The following is an 18209-nucleotide window of genomic DNA, read 5'->3' on the forward strand; positions in this document are numbered from 1 at the left end:
TGCTCGTTGTTCTAAATGAACAGAAAGGCTTCATTCTACTATCTCCTTATTACAGAAGGGAGTCAGATTGCAGTGGGGGAGAAAGCTGACTGACTGGAACCCAGGAAGGACAGTGTCATCCTAGGTGACCCTTCCCTCATCATGACAGCAGCCCTTCTCTGGAGCAAGGCAGTCACTAGGCAGTCACACAAAGGATGGAGTTCATAGGTGTCCACCCTTCTTCTACCTGGCTAATTTCTATAGCCATGACTGCAGGGAGCTCCCTTAGCCAGGTGGATGGGCTAGAGTCCCTGGGGGATTCCCCCATCCCAGGCTGCTGGGATAACTGTCAACAGTGTTCTTGTCTCTTCCAGGCTCCTCTGGCCCAGCCTGAGTCCCCCACTGCCTCAGCTGGAGATGAGCCCCGGTCCACTCCTGAGTCTGGAGACTCAGACAAGGAGTCAGTTGGCAGCAGTTCCACCAGCAACGAGGGCGGCCGGCGGAAGGAGAAGTCAAAGCGAGATCGGGAGAAGGAAAAGAAGAGAGCAGATTCTGTAGCTAACAAACTGGGCAGCTTTGGCAAAACCTTGGGCAGCAAGCTCAAGAAGAACATGGGGGGCCTGATGCACAGCAAGGGGTCGAAGCCTGGAGGGGTGGGGACAGGGTCGGGGGGAAGCAGCGGCACTGAGACACTGGAGAAGAAGAAGAAAAACGCACTGAAGAGCTGGAAGGGTGGCAAGGAGGAGGCAGCTGGGGATGGGCCTGTGTCTGAGAAGCCCCCAGCTGAGTCTATTGGTAACGGAGGGAGCAAGTATAGCCAGGAGGTGATGCAGAGCCTGAGCATTCTGAGGACTGCCATGCAAGGGGAGGGGAAGTTTATTTTTGTTGGAACCCTGAAGATGGGTCACCGTCACCAGTATCAGGAGGAGATGATCCAGCGCTACCTTTCTGATGCTGAGGAGAGATTCCTGGCAGAACAGAAGCAGAAGGAGGCAGAGAGGAAGATCATGAATGGAGGAATAGGGGGTGGCCCTCCTCCAGCCAAAAAGCCAGAGCCAGATGCTAGGGAAGAGCAGCCGACCGGTCCCCCAGCAGAGTCCAAGGCAATGGCATTTTCTACTGGCTACCCTGGGGGCTTTACTATCCCTCGGCCTTCTGGGGGTGGAGTCCACTGCCAGGAACCCCGGAGGCAATTGGCAGGAGGTCCATGTGTCGGGGGCCTACCACCATATGCCACCTTCCCCAGACAGTGCCCTCCTGGGCGACCCTACCCCCATCAGGACAGCATCCCTTCTCTGGAGCCAGGCAGCCACTCTAAGGATGGAGTTCACAGGGGTACATTGTTACCACCCCCCTACCGAGTGGCCAATTCCTATAGCAATGGCTACAGAGAGCCCCCTGAGCCAGATGGATGGGCTGGAGGTCTCCGGGGGCTTCCCCCAACCCAGACCAAATGCAAACAACCGAACTGCAGCTTCTATGGACACCCTGAGACAAACAACTTCTGTTCCTGTTGTTACAGGGAAGAACTGAGGAGGAGGGAGCGGGAACCGGATGGGGAGCTCCTGGTGCACAGGTTCTGAATGGGTGGAACATTGAAGGGCAAGGAGGCTAAACAAAGTTAAGCTCAACTAATTGGCTCATCAAGAACACAGTCCCCATGTTGATGGGGCAAATGCAGTAATGTTTGTGGGAGCCTGCCTGGAAACTTTTAAGTGTGTGCGCACAGGAGTGCTGCCAGGCTGGCAAGAGCAGGTCGGGGCTGGATGGCGCCCCAGGGGCTGTACTATTCCCCTGCAGAGCTTGACTTGATGAGACTGAGGTACAAGGGGGAAAGATGGCGATTCTGTCTTACAACCTCCTGGGTCCCATCCAAGGACCTAAGAGAAAGTAGCAGGGGAAGGTTTGGTGTGTGGGGGTGGGAGGTGGGCAGAAGTCTTGGGGAGGAATGGGCAAAGGAGGTTCTCAGTCAATAAAAGAAAACCAAAGTTCTTTAGGTTGGGAAAAAGCACATGGTGGTGGAGTGAGAGGTGTGGAGGGGAAGTGGGAAATTGGACATATTTGCTATTGATTTGAATTAAGATAGAAATTAAGGTTGGATAAATTCTTCTCCTTGAAGGATCTGGAAAGACAAGGCAGTAATGTGTCCTCATGGGTGCCTGTTAGGAGGTGGGGGTAGTTTAAATCCGTTTGTTTAGATGGGAAAGGGAGGAACTTAAAGGGAAATCGTTTTCCTCTTAAGCTTTATTTCCTTCCAAGCAGTCATCTGTCACCTGTTACAGTTTGAGAAGAGTTGAGAAGAGATTGCTGATTACCCCCTATCTTTTCCTCATCTAAGTCTTTAATTGTATTTGTTTAAGTTCCCAGTGGGAAAGGGAAGAGCGTGGTGAGAATAGCAGTCGTGCGTGTTGCATTTTCTCCAGGTGAATTGGGACAGAACTGATCTATTTTTTAACCACGGCAATAACCATACATTGGGGTTTGAGCGCACCTTGGGAGGGGTGGGAGGACAGACATTTTAGCCAGACTATTTCAAACAAAACCAAAAACCTAAGTAGAGCACTACAATCCTTTATGGCTGCTGCGTTTCTGTAGAAAGCAACTTATTTTATTGACTTTTTTTTAAGGAAAAGACCCCAGCAAGCAAAAACATTTAAGAAATGATTTTTTTTCTCCTACTTAAGTGGTTCTTTCTCCCTTTGCTCTACTTTTGGAGAATGAACTTAACATCCCGGCTTCTTTTGTTAAGCCATAGCTGACCTTAATCTGTGGTTAGTTTATTAAAATAATTAAAAATACTTTATAAGAAGAGATATTTTTGATATTAGGACTGATGTTGAAATATATAGGGGCAATTTATAAAAAGGTAGTTAGAGAAATATATTTTAGTGAACTATAACCACAGAGCACAGATGACTCCCAATGAGCTGATCTGTCTTTAGATTTCTCCCTTTCCCTGACCCATCCCTGTTCTCTAGGGGCTGGGAGTGGGGATGTGGACACAGGAGGGGGAGCTCCTTCACATTTTGCACAAAGCACAAGTCTAAACAGCCTATGCTCTGGCCAGAGCCATTTCTAAGAGCTTTAAACCAGAAGACCTATCCTGGGCCAATTTTCCTTTTTCTTTATATTATTTTCCGGGAAAAAAAAGTCAACTATGCAATTGTATACACTCCCGGGTGGATGTGAAGAAGGAGAATAAGTGTACTTATGTGTCCAGAGTATTAACTGGGGCTGTTTTTCTGTGTTTGGATTTCTCTTTTGAGGTATGTACTCATAACCTATCCCGTGGGACGTAATCCCCACATTTGATCTAAAGCAGTTGTGCATACATGCACGCACATGTGTGCGTACATATATGTGTGTGTGTTTTCCTCCTCGGTAGCCAGTCAAGATTGTCCTCATTGGAAATGCTCACGGTTTAGAGAGGTTATTTTCTCCTCAACAAACTCAGAAATCACCTATTTTCCAAATCTGATTTAATAATTTCCTATGGCTATTAATTCTTAGGGTTTTTTCTTTGAAAATAGATTTGTTTTAAGGAAGCAGTGAGATTCCAAAGGAAGGGATGTGTATATGTCTAAGCAGGTCTGGAACCTGGTATGAGATGAGCACTCCCCTAAGGTGCAAAATTTAAGGGTTACTATAAAACTAATTAATCAAGATACTTCTAAAAATGCAGTATTTAAAAAATTAGTGCAAAAAATTTATGTTGAGTAAAATAGTGAAATCTTACAGGATCTGACAGGACTGAGATTAGGAGGAGGGAAGTGGGACTGAATTGAGTAAGTATAGGGATGAATCATTTTAATTTAAATTTTAATACATTGTCCATCATAGATTTTTTTTACATTAATTGTGATTTTTAAAAAATGCTGCATTAAAATAGTATTTATCTTGGTTACTGGGTTTTTGGGCACTCGTTAAATTTTGTGTCCAAGGTGAGTGCTTTACTCACCTCACCCTAGCTACGTCCCTGTTTCTGTGATTTGAACAACACTAGTGAGAACACCACTGTGTGTGCCTCCACCCCCATCACACGCCAAACAACAACAGGTGGCTCAGACACCCTGAATTTGCACAGCTCACCTAGCTTTCCTAATTTAGGCCTTCATATCATAGGATGCTGGCCTGGACCAATAGGAATGAAAACAGACCAGGGGTTTTCCCAGAGAATAAAGCCGGAAAAGTTTGATTCTCCACTGGACTGCTGTGTTTGGATTTGATCTGTTGTTAGATTCTAGTTAATACTTTTGTTTTTAACAACTGAGGACAAATGAACAAAAAACCTTGTATCATGTTTGTTTTTATTTATAAGTTAGCCAATCCCAATTCCTTTTGCCTTATTTTCAAATAAAAAAAGATGGAAATTTTGAGGGGTGGTGTGGGGTGAATATGGTAAAATGGGGCTTTCGGCCTTATAGCTTTTTATTAAGAAATAAATTATTTTTTTTTATTTGGGAAGGTAACTATTTATTGAGGCATTGAAAAACCTCTCCATTCTAAGGATGAGAGACCCTGAGACAATGGATATTTTTTATAGGAGATAGTGAAGTTTGTTTTGCTTCATTCTTTTGGGGAGGGACTTGGTGGGATGGGGGGAGGTGAAGGAATAATGCCTGGGAAATTAATATAGATTCAGCTTGGTTTGTGGTATTTTGGGAGGATGAGGGAATAGAAGAGGCAAGCCCATGTCGTTACTGGGTTAGACAGAAGGAAAGAAGGGACATATGGCCTGCACTGGAAATGGGCAGAAAAATTGCTTAGTTAAGGAGGGGTGTGTGAGTGAAGGGGGAAGGTAGACCCTTTAACCCCAAGTGAGGGATGATATATCTCTCAGGCTTACATTTAAGTGCACTTAGTTCCTTTAATCCAGGGCAACTGGGGTACCTACTGAAGTTTTTAATGGAGAGGGGAGATTTTCAGGGTTCTTGTTTTTCCCTTTTTGATGTTAGACAGTGCTACTCCCTCCCTGCTATGCTCTCCGCCCCATCTCCAGTGGAGTAAGTATTACTGTAGGTTAGGCCTCTGCATCTTCCTTAACCTATGCTGCATTTATTGAAAGTTACAAGAGTTAACCAGAAGTCTTTCCTCCATACTGGTTTTTATCAACAAAATAAAAAGATTATATCCAAAGATTTTTTTAAAGATTCAGTCTTTTTAAGGAGTGGGGATGGTGTTAAACTCAGTGCTGTAGAGGGCCATGGAAGGGAAGTACCTTGCTTCTATTAGCTCAGCTTTGGTTTTGTTTTTTTTTTTTTTCTATCAAGCAAAACTGAGGCCCACAGACAAACAAGAATTAGCAGTGACTTCATGTTGTATATCTGCAGGGGGATACTGAGCCCAGAAGAAGGAGGCTGGTTTTGAATGTTTTCTGAGAACCTAGCTTTTGCCATTCTTACTCCTTTTAGCCACGTGTCCAAGGTTCCAGTCACTTTTTTTTTTTTCCTCAGTAAAGAGTATTTCAGAGATGATTGTCTCTGAATTACTCAGACACCTCTGGACTCTGAGTCTTCTTTCTTTTTTCTTTTCTTTTTTTTTTTTTTTTTTGAGACAGAGTCTCCCTCAGCCGCCTAGGCTGGAGTGCAGTGGTGCGATCTCGGCTCACTCCAACCACCGTCTCCTGGGTTCAAGCTATTCTCCCATCTCAGCCTCCCAAATAGCTGGGATTACAGGCACCCGCAATCATGCACAGCTAATTTTTGTATTTTAGTAGAGACGGGGTTTCACCATATTGACTAGGCTGGTCTTGAACTCCTGACTTCAGGTGATCCGCCAGCCTTGGCCTCCCAAAGTGCTGGGATTACAGGCATAAGCCACCGTCCCCGGCCTCTGTGTCTTCCTTCTCCAATGAGTCAGTGCCCCAGACATACAGCCACAGGTGAGAAGACAGAATTAGAAGCCCCTTCCCGGCCTGGAATCACCTGCACTCCAGATTTTTCTAATTTCCTTCTTTCCCTCCAGGCCTTTCAACTATAGATTTGGATGAGTCATGCAGGCATTCTGTCTTTTTTACTTTGCAGACACCCCGTCTGCAAATCACAGGGTATTTTGCCTCCATATGTTGGTTGGGTAACAAAATATTACGATGTCCCCATGTAGACTTTCTCCGTGCCACCTCCTGCATTGGCCAAGTGGGTAAGGGGCAGTAGAAAAGAGCAACGGAAGCTGGCTGGTAGCAGTTAAGAGGAATGGGGGTGGGAAGGACCTTGGCCTCTTTCTGTGCTTATAACTGGATCTGTGACTCATCTTGTGAGTCACTCAGCTCCACCTCCCTCCTCCGGCTGCCCCTCCCAGCAGCCTTTACTCCTGGCACAAACCTGCAGCCAGACTAGGATTCTGAAAATGGAAAAATCTGACATAGCCCCTTGCCTCTCCACCCTGGTCTTCATCTAGTGCTTCTGCTGGGGGTGTGTGGGATGGGGAGAGGCAGCCTTAACCCTCAGCTCCTGCCCACTCCATTCCTGGTTAAGTATTGATCCAAATCTCCCAATTTTTTTCTCCTAATTTCCCCCGACCCCCCACTTTTTTTTTTTTTTTTTGAGACGGAGTTTCGTTCTTGTCGCCCAGGATGGAGTGCAATGGCGCGATCCCGGCTCACTGCAACCTTTGTCTCCTGGGTTCAAGCGATTCTCCTGCCTCCTCAGCCTCCCAAGTAGCTGGGATTACAGGCACCCACCACCACGCCTGGCTAATGTTTTTTTTCTTTTTCTTTTTTCTTTTTTTTTGAGACGGAGTCTCACTCTGTCGCCCAGGCTGGAGTGCAGTGGCAAGATCTCAGCTCACTGCAAGCTCCGCCTCCCGGGTTCACGTCATTCTCCTGCCTCAGCCTCCCGAGTAGCTGGGACTACAGGCGCCCGCCACCTCGCCTGGCTAGTTTTTTGTATTTTATTAGTAGAGACGGGGTTTAGCCAGGATGGTCTCGATCACCTGACCTCGTGATCCGCCCGTCTCGGCCTCCCAAAGTGCTGGGATTACAGGCTTGAGCCACCGCGCCCGGCCTTTTTTTTTTTCTTTTTTTTTGTATTTTTAGTAGAGTCGGAATTCACCAGGTTGGCCAGGCTGGTCTCGAATTCCTGACCTCAGGTGATCCACCCACCTCAGCCTTCCAAAGTGCTAGGATTACAGGCATGAGCCACCGCCCCCACACTCCCTTGCCCGATATTTTTTCCTCCGTGTTCCTCCACTGTCTCCACACCTCAAAGTGCTAAATAATAGAATGAGGCTGTTGAATAAAGGATGGTGGTGAGAAGGAAAGTGGATAATGGGATTTAAAAGTTAGGTACACACCTCTTCTTATGCTTTTTTTTTGAGATGGAGTATTGCTGTGTTGCCCAGGCTGGAGTGTAGTCATGAGATCTTGGCTCATTGCAACCTCTGCTTCCTGGGTTCAAGCGATTCTCCTGCCTCAGCCTCCCAAGTAGCTGGGATTATAGGTGTGAGCCACTACACCTGGCTAATTTTTGTGTTTTGAGTAGAGATGGGGTTTCACCATGTTGGCCAGGTGGTCCTGAACTCCTGACCTCAAGTGATCCGCCTGCCTTGGCTTTCTAAAGTGCTTGGGATTACAGGTGTGAGCCACTGCGCCCAGCCCCTATTTTCTTTTTACAACAGACTTTGGGAAGTATTTTCTTCCCCCAAGAGGTTGAGGCCCATGGAATGCATTAGGGGGAGGTGGGGTGGTGATGCTCTGTAGCCTTTAGGACTTCTAGAATCAGGCTTCTGGGCCACCTTCCTAGCAGGTGTATACCTCTTTGTTGCAGACTGACTTCCTGTCTCACAATATCTTCACTATTTCCACAGTTGCAGCCAAGACAGGAAACTGAAAGCTGAGGCCAGAAGGGTGGTGTACTGGGGGGAGGGAAAAATTGAGTGTCACTTTGGAAAACTGGTGCCCCCACCTAAGGATTGCTGTCTCTGTAGATTGAAAAGCAATAAAACAGCAGCTCATTAACTCTTATTTTGTATTTTATTTTCTGTCTTTTTCATGTCTAAATAAAGATTTTTGCTTTGCTGTCCCCAAGTCCCCCTCCTTTAAAGGAGCTGCAGCTCCTTGACTTCTCTCCTTGTTCCCAGCTTTTCTTACCCAGCTTTGCTTCTTGGGTTGCAGATGGGAGGGACGGGGGATGGACTGTTGAGCTGAAGAGAGGTTTCCAGCCCTCACCTGTGAAAGCCCTGAACATGAATCATTCATTTGGAGATCTGGTGTCTGGGTTGGAGGGGTGGAGTCACATACGGGAATGGGCACCAATTGGTTGTGTATCTACGTGATGGGCAAGATTAACTGGTAAGATCTTTTTGTCCCACCTGCATCCACAAGACTTGCACACAAGCGTACTTGTACTTGTGCCTGCATCTTGGACACATTTCCATCTCTTTTTATACTTCTCCACTGCACTCTTCACATGATGTCTGTGTCATGCCCTCTAGAGAAAGACATGCAAAACCACTTTAACCAGTTTCCCTGCTTCCCCACCTAATTCCCCCCAGGTCTAATTTTCATTTTCTTCTGGAAGAGGGGACAAGGAGGCTTGAACCACTTTCACATTCCTACCCCTCTCCCTGCCCCAAACCCCTTTGAGAAGACAAAAGAACTGAGCTTCCAAGGGAAGTCATCACTGAGACACTCCAGAGAGGTAGCCCAAATGATTCCAGCTTCATAATCAATAGAGCTGCTCCCCTCAAACAGTCCCCAGTACTCATGAACAGGAAGAGAACAGGGTCTGGGATTGGGGTAAAGAAGAGAGTCGGTATTTTTCTCTCAGTCCCCATTTCTCCCCAACCCGTCCGTCTCAGATTCCACCGTTTCCTCTCCACTTTTCCAGAATTGTGTGTATTCTCCTTTAAGGGGCTGGGCATCTCTCCCGCCCTCTCCAGAGTCGACTGAAGTTTCCGAGGAGACTTCTCAGGCTGGGCTGGACACACCTTTCCAAGGACCCCCACACTCTGCTCTGTGCACCTCAAATGCGCCTTTCCCTTGTGTCCAACCCCCTACCCCTCTCCCTAACTGCCCTCTTCTCAACAAGACTCAGCCTCTCCCTGAGGTGGGTGAGCATCCTTGAGGTTTCCCACCCTTAACTGCTCCGTCCCCGGATGGAGCCAGAGAAATGTGGTGGGGGGGCCGGGGCCAGAGTTTCAACATTGCCCCCCAGAAGGAGGAGCCAGAGATGGGGGTAAGGAGAAGGAATTTGGGGGGGGTGTCGGCAAGAGGGTGAGAATGGGGATGAGGTGGAGATAAAAGGGGGAAGCAAAGGTTCTAGAGGAGGAGGAGGGTGTGTCTGTCCTATCAGCTTCTGCTGATGGAGCCTGGTCTGTCTTTTTCATAGTCTCAATTTCGTTGTCTCATTATCCATTAACCAGCCCCTCCCTTTACTGTCTGCCAGCCCTGGTAGGTCTGGAGCTCCCCACAGACACTGATCTCAGTTTCCCCCGAGAGTGTGAGTGTAGGCCTCTAAAGGCAGCTACCTTTGGGGAGTTGGGGAGCCTAGGGGTTAACTCTAGACCCCCCTCAACTCTCTGGACCAAAGTCTGTCCAGGAAAGCAGGATGCCGGAGCACAGGAGTCGTCAGCCTAGCAGTTGCCTGGCCTCCAGATGCCTCCCAGGTAATAATGCCCTAGCACTCTCCAAAGACTCTTCCAAATTTCATCCTATACCAATCTCGTTTCATGCTCTCACCAAAGATACCCCTGTGTTCCTCTCCTGGCTCAAAGTACTTCTGCCTGAGGCTCACTGTCCTCCCCAACGGCCTCTAGAGCTGGCTGAGAGCTGGACCTTGACATTCCTTCTGTTTCCTTGACCCTGTTACCCCTTTTCAAATTTACTTATTCAATACATAGTTAGTGCCTGCTATGTGCCAGGCCCTGTTCTAGGCTCAGTTCTAGTTACAGAAATTTAAATACACACACACACACACACACACACACACACACACACACACACACACACATCTTTCCTCCTCATAAGCTTACATTGTAGTGGGCTTTGGGGAGGATTTTAATCTTCCCTATTTAGATCTCCCTTTCTCAGAGGGGTAGGTGTATCCAAGTGTGGGCAACACTGGGAATAGTCATAACGGGGCTTCCCTTCTTCCCCTTTAGGGGAGCAGATCCTAGCATGGGCCCCAGGGCTGAGGAAGGGGCTGGAACCGGAATTGTCTGGAACCCTGATCTGTACCAACTTTAGGGTCACCTTCCAGCCCTGTGGATGGCAGCAGAATGAGGTGAGATGGTTGGGGCAACAAAAATGACAGCTAGTGGGAAATGGGTAGGGGAGTCTAGCAGGATTTAGACAAACATTATGGGTTAAGGGCTGTCTTTTGAATGTGTCATTGATAATCAGTGGGAACTCTCTCTAGGGTAGTTGCACCCTAGGGGTTGGGGCTGCCAGAGTAGGAAAATGAGGGCCATTTCAGATGTCTACCCAGTCACATGCTTCCTCTAGGACACTCCCTTAAGCAGTGAATATGATTTTGCCCTGGTCAACATTGGGCGATTAGAGGCTGGTAAGTTGGGGGGGTTTGATGAAGGGTTCACTGGGTGTGTTGGAACTCCCTCCTCCTCATCCTTCCTATATTCTCAGAAAACAGCAGGGATGGAGTGGGATGGGCTGGAAGAGTCCCTTCTGGAGGGACCCTGGTCCATGGTTACACTGCTCTGTACCTCTTCACTTCAGTGAGCGGCTTGTCCCGAGTCCAGCTCCTCCGTCCAGGGTCCCTGCTTAAATTTATCCCTGAGGAGATTATGATTCATGGCCGAGACTTCCGGCTACTCAGAGTTGGTTTTGAGGCTGGAGGCCTAGAGCCTCAGGCTTTTCAGGTAAGAGGCCCCTAACCTGAGGCTTCCTCCTCATCTCAGAACCTTGGGATCCTCTCACTGACAATTTCCGAGATTCCTCCAGTCCCTGGGATCCTCTCATCATTCCCCCTGCTTCTCTCAAGGAAAGGCTAAAAGGCTGGGATAAATGATTGTGTGATGAGAGTAAAGAGCCTGCGCTCCAGCCTTACTCTATTAATTACCAGCAGTGTGACTCTGGGTGAGTTTCCTCCTCTGAAAAACCAGGATTCCTCCCAGAATCATTATTCTAGGATTCTGTGGTTCCAGATTTGTTCTCCCGACCCCAGTCCCCATGACCTGAGGAAGCCCCCTTCTCTAGGGACTTTCTTCACTGTTCTTTATTATTGGCAAAGAGAGTGGAGCAACACATGTGCTCCATTTCCTTCTTTTCACTTACTCAGCCTAAGCCAAAGGATGGAATGTCCTCTCCTCCACAGGTGACCATGGCCATTGTCCAAGCCAGAGCTCAGAGCAATCCAGCCCAACCGTATTCGGGGATAACCCTGAGCAAGGCTGGTGAGTGAGAGTACTTTAGGGTAAGGAAGAATCTGAAAAAGCAGAGGATGGCTGACGACAAAGAGTCGAGAAGCTGTCTCCGATTTTCTCCTTCCTCCTCTATGTCTCACTCCTGTTCTAGGCCAGGCTTCTGGCTCCAGAAAACCACCAGTTCCTCTCATGGAGACAGCGGAAGACTGGGAGACTGAGCGGAAGAAGCAGGCAGCCAGAGGCTGGAGAGTCAGCACGGTCAACGAGAGGTTCGACGTAGCCACCAGGTGATGCCCCAGTGCACCCCAACCCTGCTGCTCTCTCAATCTTCCCTTAGTTCCTTGATCCTCTAAAGCTAGGACTTCCCACAAACTCCAGCCTCCTAGACACCCACAAAGCTATTTCTCTTACCTCCTAGATCCCTAAACCTGAAATCCCTTGGAATGGTCCCTCCGAAGCAGCTTCCTTGTAATAACAGCTTTACGTTGTAATGAAGTCACTGAGTCAAACTGTAATACCACTCTCATTTCACAGCCTCCCCCGTTACTTCTGGGTCCCTAACCGAATTCTGGACAGTGAGGTCAGGAGAGCATTTGGCCACTTTCATCAGGGCCGTGGACCGGTCAGTGTGAGGGTTAGGGTAATGGCTGTGGATTAGAGGGTCATGGGAGGCCAGGGACAATGTGGAGGGAGGAACCTCTGTGAGGTCTGTGTGGGGGCAAGGGTAGCGTGGAGCTAGGTGTTTCTCCCACAATGACCCTCTTCTGTCCCATGTGAAGCGCTTGTCCTGGCATCACCCTGGAGGCAGTGATCTTCTCCGCTGTGGAGGTTTCTATACAGCCAGCGACCCTAATAAGGAGGATATCAGGTGAGGGAGGCTTGATGAGAAGAATCAAGGGTTAGGTGCTCAGGGCAGACTCCTTCTCTTATTTCCTGACTCCCTCCCCTCCAGAGCAGTGGAGTCGATGCTCCAGGCTGGGCATTCAGATGTTGTCCTGGTAGACACTATGGATGAGCTGCCCAGCCTTGCAGATGTCCAACTTGCCCACCTGAGGCTGAGGGCCCTCTGCCTGCCTGGTGAGAATAACCTTTGACCCCTCACCCTCACCCCTAGGTCTGCTGAGCCTAACCTGGTTTACCCTTTGCTTGCTGTAGATGAATAGCTCTTTAGTCCAATAAGCCTGTTCTCTTTTCTTTTCTTTTTTTTTTTTTTTTCTTGAGACAGAGTCTCGGCTGGGCATGGTGGCTCGCGCTTGTAATCTCAGCACTATGGGAGGCCGAGGCAGGTGGATCACCTGAGGTCAGGAGTTTGAGACCAACCTGGCCAACGTGGTGAAACCCTGTTTCTACTAAAAATAAAAAAAAATAAAAAAAATAAAAATTGGCTGGGTGCGGTGGCAGACGCCTGTAATCTTGGCTACTTGGGAGGCTGAGGCACAGAGAATCGCTTGAACCCAGGAGGTGGGTGAACTGAGAATGTGCCATTGCATTCCAGCCTAGGCGACAAGAGTGAAACTTGTTTAAAAAAAAAAAATAAAAGGCCAGGTGCGGTGGCTCACGCCTGTAATCCCAGAACTTTGGGAGGCCGAGGTGGGCGGATCACAAGGTCAGGAGATCGAGACCATCCTGGCGAACACGGTGAAGCCCCGTCTCTACTAAAAATACAAAAAAATTAGCCGGGCGTGGTGGCGGGCACCTGTAGTCCCAGCTTCTAGGGAGGCTGAGGCAGGAGAATGGTGTGAACCTGGGAGGCAGCGGAGCTTGCAGTGAGCAGAGATCGCGCCACTGCACTCCAGCCTGGGCGACAGAGCGAGACTCCGTCTCAAAAAAAAAAAAAAAAAAAAAAAGGCAGATGAGACAGAGTCTCCCTCTGTCGCCCAGGCTGGAGTGCAGTGGCACGATCTTGGCTCACTGCAACCTCCAACTCCCACGTTCAAGCGGTTCTCCTGCCTCAGCCTCTCTAGTAACTGGGATTATAGGCGCCTGCCACCATGCCTGGCAATTTTTGTATTTTTAGTAGAGACGAGGTTTCACCATGTTCCCCGTGTTAGACTAGGCTGGTCTCGAACTCCTCAGGTGATCCACCCACCTTGTCCTCCTAAAGTGCTGGGATTATAGGCATGAGTCACAGTGCCTGGCCAGTGAGACTGTTTTCTACTCACCTCCCATCTCTCCCACCTCTCCCACAGACTCACTGATTTCCTGTCTTCTTGACCCCAATTTATTCTTTTTTAAACAGCTTTATTGAGACATAATGTACATACCATAAAATTTACCCTTTACTGAAGTATACAATTCAGTGAGTTTTATGGTATTTACAATGTTGTACAACCATCACCACAGTTTAATTTTAGAAAACCATCCTGGCCATTTACAATTACTTTTCATTCCTATTCTTAACCGAGCAGGCTATCATCCTGAATCCTGAATCCTGAGTTCTAATCTCTTTGCCCTTCTGATCTTTCTACTCTCTATCAGATTCATCTGTGGCTGAGGATAAATGGCTTTCAGCCCTGGAAGGAACACGATGGCTGGACTATATCAGGTACTCCTTCGCTTCTTCTAGCCATCATTTATAATTCAACCTTCTTCAACCTTCTGTTAACTTGGGCTCCTAAATGGCCTTTCTTTAGTTCTTCTCCTCAGCTTCCCAAGAAGACTGCCATTTTCTGCTTTTTAGAAGAAAGAGGGGTAGGATTTGGAGTCGGCCTTATTCCATCCCATGACCCATCACTCCATTCCCCTAGGCTTATCATTTTTCCTCCCTCTTCCTCATCTGCTCCTCCAGGGCTTGTCTTCGAAAGGCCAGTGACATTTCAGTATTAGTGACATCCAGGGTTCGTTCTGTAATACTTCAAGGTGAGTTCCTTGGGTAAGCCCATTCCATTCTTTGCCTCTTTTCTTTACCCACCTGACCAGATTGCATTCAGGGAGGGAGACCCATAAGGCTTCTTCCTCTCCTGTTCCTGGGAACTACCTGCGAGCTCTACTCTCATCCTTCAGTGCTCTCTCTGCCTCCCCATCACACCTTGTGGTCCCTGACACTAGGATGGTCTTAGCCCCTTTGTTCCTTTCCTTCCATCAGTGGATGGGGACTGGGGTTGGGGTGGGAAGGGCAGTGTGGAAGCTGGTTTGAGAATTATGATTCTGCCCCTTACATGTGAAACTGGGTATTTCTATCCGGGTGGAGTCTAGGACGTGAATCATTCAAGGTCTTTGTTTTTTCTTCACTTCTATGTGCTCTCTCAATCCTTCCTACCCCAAACCTTTCCCCTCTGTGCCTCTCACTTCTCATTGCCATACTTCTCTTCTCATTCTCTTCTGCCCTAGTTTCTTGGACCCCTCTTCTTTGTCCCTTCTTCCTCTTTATCACCCAGAGCGCGGTGATCGTGATCTCAATGGCCTCCTCTCTTCACTCGTCCAGCTGCTTTCAGCCCCCGAAGCCCGAACACTGTTTGGCTTCCAATCCCTAGTGCAGCGAGAGTGGGTGGCAGCTGGACATCCCTTCCTGACTCGGCTTGGGGGAACTGGGGCCAGTGAAGAGGTGAGAACAATTTGGGATGGCATCGGGGGGATATTACTAAAGAAGTAAGAGAATGAGAAAATTATTTTGTATAATTCACTGGAGGTGAATCCAGTCAGAAGGGCCCCAAGGTTAGGCTGAGATGAAGATCCTGATGAGTGAGGCCTCATAAGCCCCTGCTAACCTCAATTCAGATTTTCATTCCCCGACCTCTATAGTGCCCCCTATTCCCTTATCATCTCATCATCTCCCCTCTTCGGGTCCCAATAATCCCTTCCAACCTCTTAATTTCTCTCTTTTCAGGCTCCGGTGTTTCTCCTCTTCCTTGATTGTGTCTGGCAGCTCCTCCAGCAGTTTCCAGCTGATTTTGAATTCTCTGAGTTTTTCCTTCTTGCTCTTCATGACAGCGTCAGGGTTCCTGACACCCTTACCTTCCTGAGAAATACCCCCTGGGAGCGCGGAAAGCAGAGCGGACAGGTCAGTGACTTCTATTTTTGACTTGTGTTTTTTTTCCATTGAGATGTACTCTCTGAAGTTTGGTCTTGATTTGTTTTATGAGAAGTGAGGTCTGTGGGTGGGGAGGGAGAGATTTAGTCTCATTTTCAGGACAGGACTTTTGCCCTATATCTTTCCTAGAATAAGAGGTGAGAATCTCATGATTTGTCTCTAGATGTGGGAGGATTGTGTGTAACCATCCTTTTTCTTGCTTCCTCTGTCCAGTTAAACTCCTATACACAAGTCTACACCCCAGGATACTCCCAGCCCCCAGCTGGGAACTCTTTTAACCTGCAGCTGTCTGTCTGGGACTGGGATTTACGCTATAGCAATGCACAGATACTACAATTCCAGAATCCTGGCTATGACCCAGAACACTGTCCAGATTCCTGGCTCCCTAGACCGCAGGTGAAGTGTCTAAACTTCCTAAATTCCCTTGACGTTCCCACAGGCTCATGCTACTAGACAGTGAGAAGTGAAAGACACAATGTCTTGAGTTCCTTAGGGAAAGCTACTCCACTACTCTTCTGCAGCTGTCACTTATAGTCCCTGGGTGTCCCTAGGAAGACAGAAGTCCTAGAATAGCACAGAGGGCACCCTTTTTGTCCTTCCTCAAGTCTGTTTACTCATCTTCCTGTCTCATGCACACATAAGTTGCCCTAAAATCAACCTTAATCAGTCCTGAGGCTTAGTTGAAGCCTAATGAGGAGGGTAGAAGAATTCTCATGGGGAGGCTTGTAGTTCTAGTCACCAGTACAGTGAGTGGATGGCAGCAGGACACCCTATCCAGATCCAGATTGGGGAAACTAGGGTTATCTGGTCTCTCTGTTGCCAGCTGATTTCCTTTTCCCTTTAGCCAAGCTTCATGATTCCTGGACCCCCCAGTTCTGTGTGGCTCTTCTCTAGAGGAGCATTGACCCCCTTAAATCAGCTCTGTCCTTGGCGGGACAGTCCCTCCCTGCTGGCAGTCTCTTCTCGTTGGCTTCCTCGACCTGCTATCTCCTCTGAAAGCCTGGCTGACCAGGAATGGGGTCTCCCCTCACATTGGGGAGCTTGCCCTTTACCTCCAGGGCTGCTGCTGCCTGGATATCTGGGACCCCAGATCAGGTTCTGGAGACGCTGCTACCTGAGGGGAAGGCCTGAGGTCCAGGTAAGAAGGGAAAATAAGACTGGGAGTGGGAGAAGGGACTTGACTCTGCTGAACCAGATGAACAGGAGCTGGAAAGGCAAGGAGCTGAAGGCTGGGGGGACTGGGAAGTGAAGTTCTACTCCTCTTGGTATCAAACAGGGTTTGGGAGTGTAGGAGGTGCGGGAAAGTGCTTGTGGCTTAGATTAAGTGGAATTTAGGGCACAGCTGGAAAGGGAAACAGAATTAAAGACACCAGAAGTAGCAGAGAAGCAGGGGGCCAGAGCTACAACAGTATTCCTCTCTGTTCCTCTTTGCCTCCTCCCCAGATGGGCCTCTCAGCTCCTACAATCTCTGGCCTCCAGGATGAGCTATCCCATCTTCAGGAGCTATTACGGAAATGGACACCAAGAATATCTCCTGAAGTTCACTCCAAGAAAAGAGATCCACATACCATTCTCAATCCCACTGAAATTGTGGGCATTCTCAAAGGCAGGGCAGAGGGGGATCTGGGGTAGAGGACGGTTCTGTCTAATCCTTTTTTTTTTTTGTTTGTTTCTGGACTTGCAGCCTCAGCTTTCACACTCCAGCCCTTAAGTTCACTAAGAAGGTCTGAGTTTCTGCTGCAGATGGTGGTGTTAACTGCTCCAACTCTTGTCCTGTCTTGCTTAGTTCCTACGGATATTTTTGTTTCTTGTCATTTGAAGGATTAAGAAACAAAAACAATCCAGAAATTGATCGGTTTTTTTAGACCAATTCCATCCCTTCTGGATAACCAGATGTTAAATCGTGAGATCAGAGATGCTGTTCATCAGTCCCAACAAGATGGCCTAGAGATCGCATTCTCACCTCACCTTGCTGCTGCTTTAATTCCAACTTCTATTTCTTCCCTTATAGTTTTCTATGGGAATGAGGCAGATACAGGAAACACCCTGTCTCCACTGTATTTTTGTAGCGGAATTTTCTATTTAAGGGGCTCATTAAAGCATAGTATTTATACACATTACTGGCATTGTTTCTTGTGTTTGAATAAAGGATTCTCCTAGGTAGGAAAGTGGTGGGTAAAATGTGGGTATGATCCAAGAGAGGAAGGCATCTACCGTATTATTGCTAAGGAAATAGGGGAACTGGATTTGGTGAGACTCTGCAGAATTCAAGTGCAGTTTGGGGAAAGGATTCTGTGTGTGTCTCCCATTTAGAGGCAGATGGGGCCAGATTGTTCTAGAGATCCAGACTGAAGTCTCTGAGCTCCGATCCTATCCACCCCTCACCTGTGGTCACACACCACCTTGGAGCAGCCCTCACCCTCCCCATGCAATTACGACGAGATGAGCGCAGACGTCACTCCAGCTCAGACATTTCGCAGTCTCCTCCCCTGAGGGAAAACCAAATACCTCCAGCCCAAATCAGGGCTGTTGAGGCCAAATCTGCAAGAAGGTTGCAGGCGAGATGGAGGGTTCCCTCTGCGCCTGAAAGCAGCCAAGTCCTCGGGTTGGGGGGACTCTTCAGCACATCCTTCTCTGGACAACAAAACATCATCACTGGCCACAAAATACATGAAAACTGAAGTTTTTGTTCTTTTAGCTTTCGAATTTACATTTTTGGGAGCAGTGTGATTCTTTCAAGTCTAGCAGTGCATTAAGACGGTCTGAGCGTTTCCGTTCCGCCCTCCTCGCTAAGACCACTAGCAGCGGCACCTCTGCGCGTGTGCCGAGGACTCCACCGCCCAACCCGAGTTAAGTCTTGGAGGCTCCTAAAATGGCTGCA

General features: G+C 48.2%; 2 protein-coding genes across 7 annotated transcripts in view; both read left to right on the forward strand.

Moving 5' to 3' along the window:
* The window catches only part of LOC105497793 (OTU deubiquitinase 7B), a 137171-nt gene extending 129232 nt beyond the window's left edge, over nucleotides 1–7939 (forward strand). For all 4 annotated transcript variants that reach the window (XM_071086262.1, XM_011769158.2, XM_011769160.3 and 1 more), the window contains one exon: nucleotides 354–7939. In XM_071086262.1, the coding sequence (XP_070942363.1) occupies nucleotides 354–1562 (1209 nt within the window). In that variant the 3' untranslated portion in view covers nucleotides 1563–7939. The remainder of the gene's footprint in view (nucleotides 1–353) is intronic.
* A 915-nt stretch (nucleotides 7940–8854) lies between these two features.
* LOC105497794 (myotubularin related protein 11) lies at nucleotides 8855–17448 on the forward strand. 3 transcript variants are annotated; one of them, XM_011769162.3, is made up of 17 exons: nucleotides 8855–9152; nucleotides 9507–9582; nucleotides 10078–10199; nucleotides 10421–10481; nucleotides 10652–10794; nucleotides 11250–11328; nucleotides 11450–11585; nucleotides 11833–11920; nucleotides 12078–12166; nucleotides 12251–12375; nucleotides 13777–13843; nucleotides 14087–14157; nucleotides 14676–14842; nucleotides 15125–15298; nucleotides 15542–15724; nucleotides 16173–16466; nucleotides 16772–17448. In XM_011769162.3, the coding sequence occupies exons 1-17, from the start codon at nucleotides 9087–9089 to the stop codon at nucleotides 16958–16960; spliced, it is 2130 nt and encodes a 709-aa protein (XP_011767464.1). In that variant the 5' UTR covers nucleotides 8855–9086; the 3' UTR covers nucleotides 16961–17448. The 3 variants fall into 3 exon arrangements, with proteins under 3 accessions (XP_011767464.1, XP_011767466.1, XP_011767465.1); XM_011769163.3 differs by having other exon boundaries at nucleotides 8999–9023; XM_011769164.3 differs by lacking the exons at nucleotides 10421–10481; nucleotides 10652–10794 and having other exon boundaries at nucleotides 8902–9152.
* The last annotated feature ends 761 nt before the right edge of the window (nucleotides 17449–18209 follow it).

Source organism: Macaca nemestrina, chromosome 1 (genome assembly GCF_043159975.1).
Source record: "Macaca nemestrina isolate mMacNem1 chromosome 1, mMacNem.hap1, whole genome shotgun sequence".
NCBI classification, from domain to species: domain Eukaryota; kingdom Metazoa; phylum Chordata; class Mammalia; order Primates; family Cercopithecidae; genus Macaca; species Macaca nemestrina.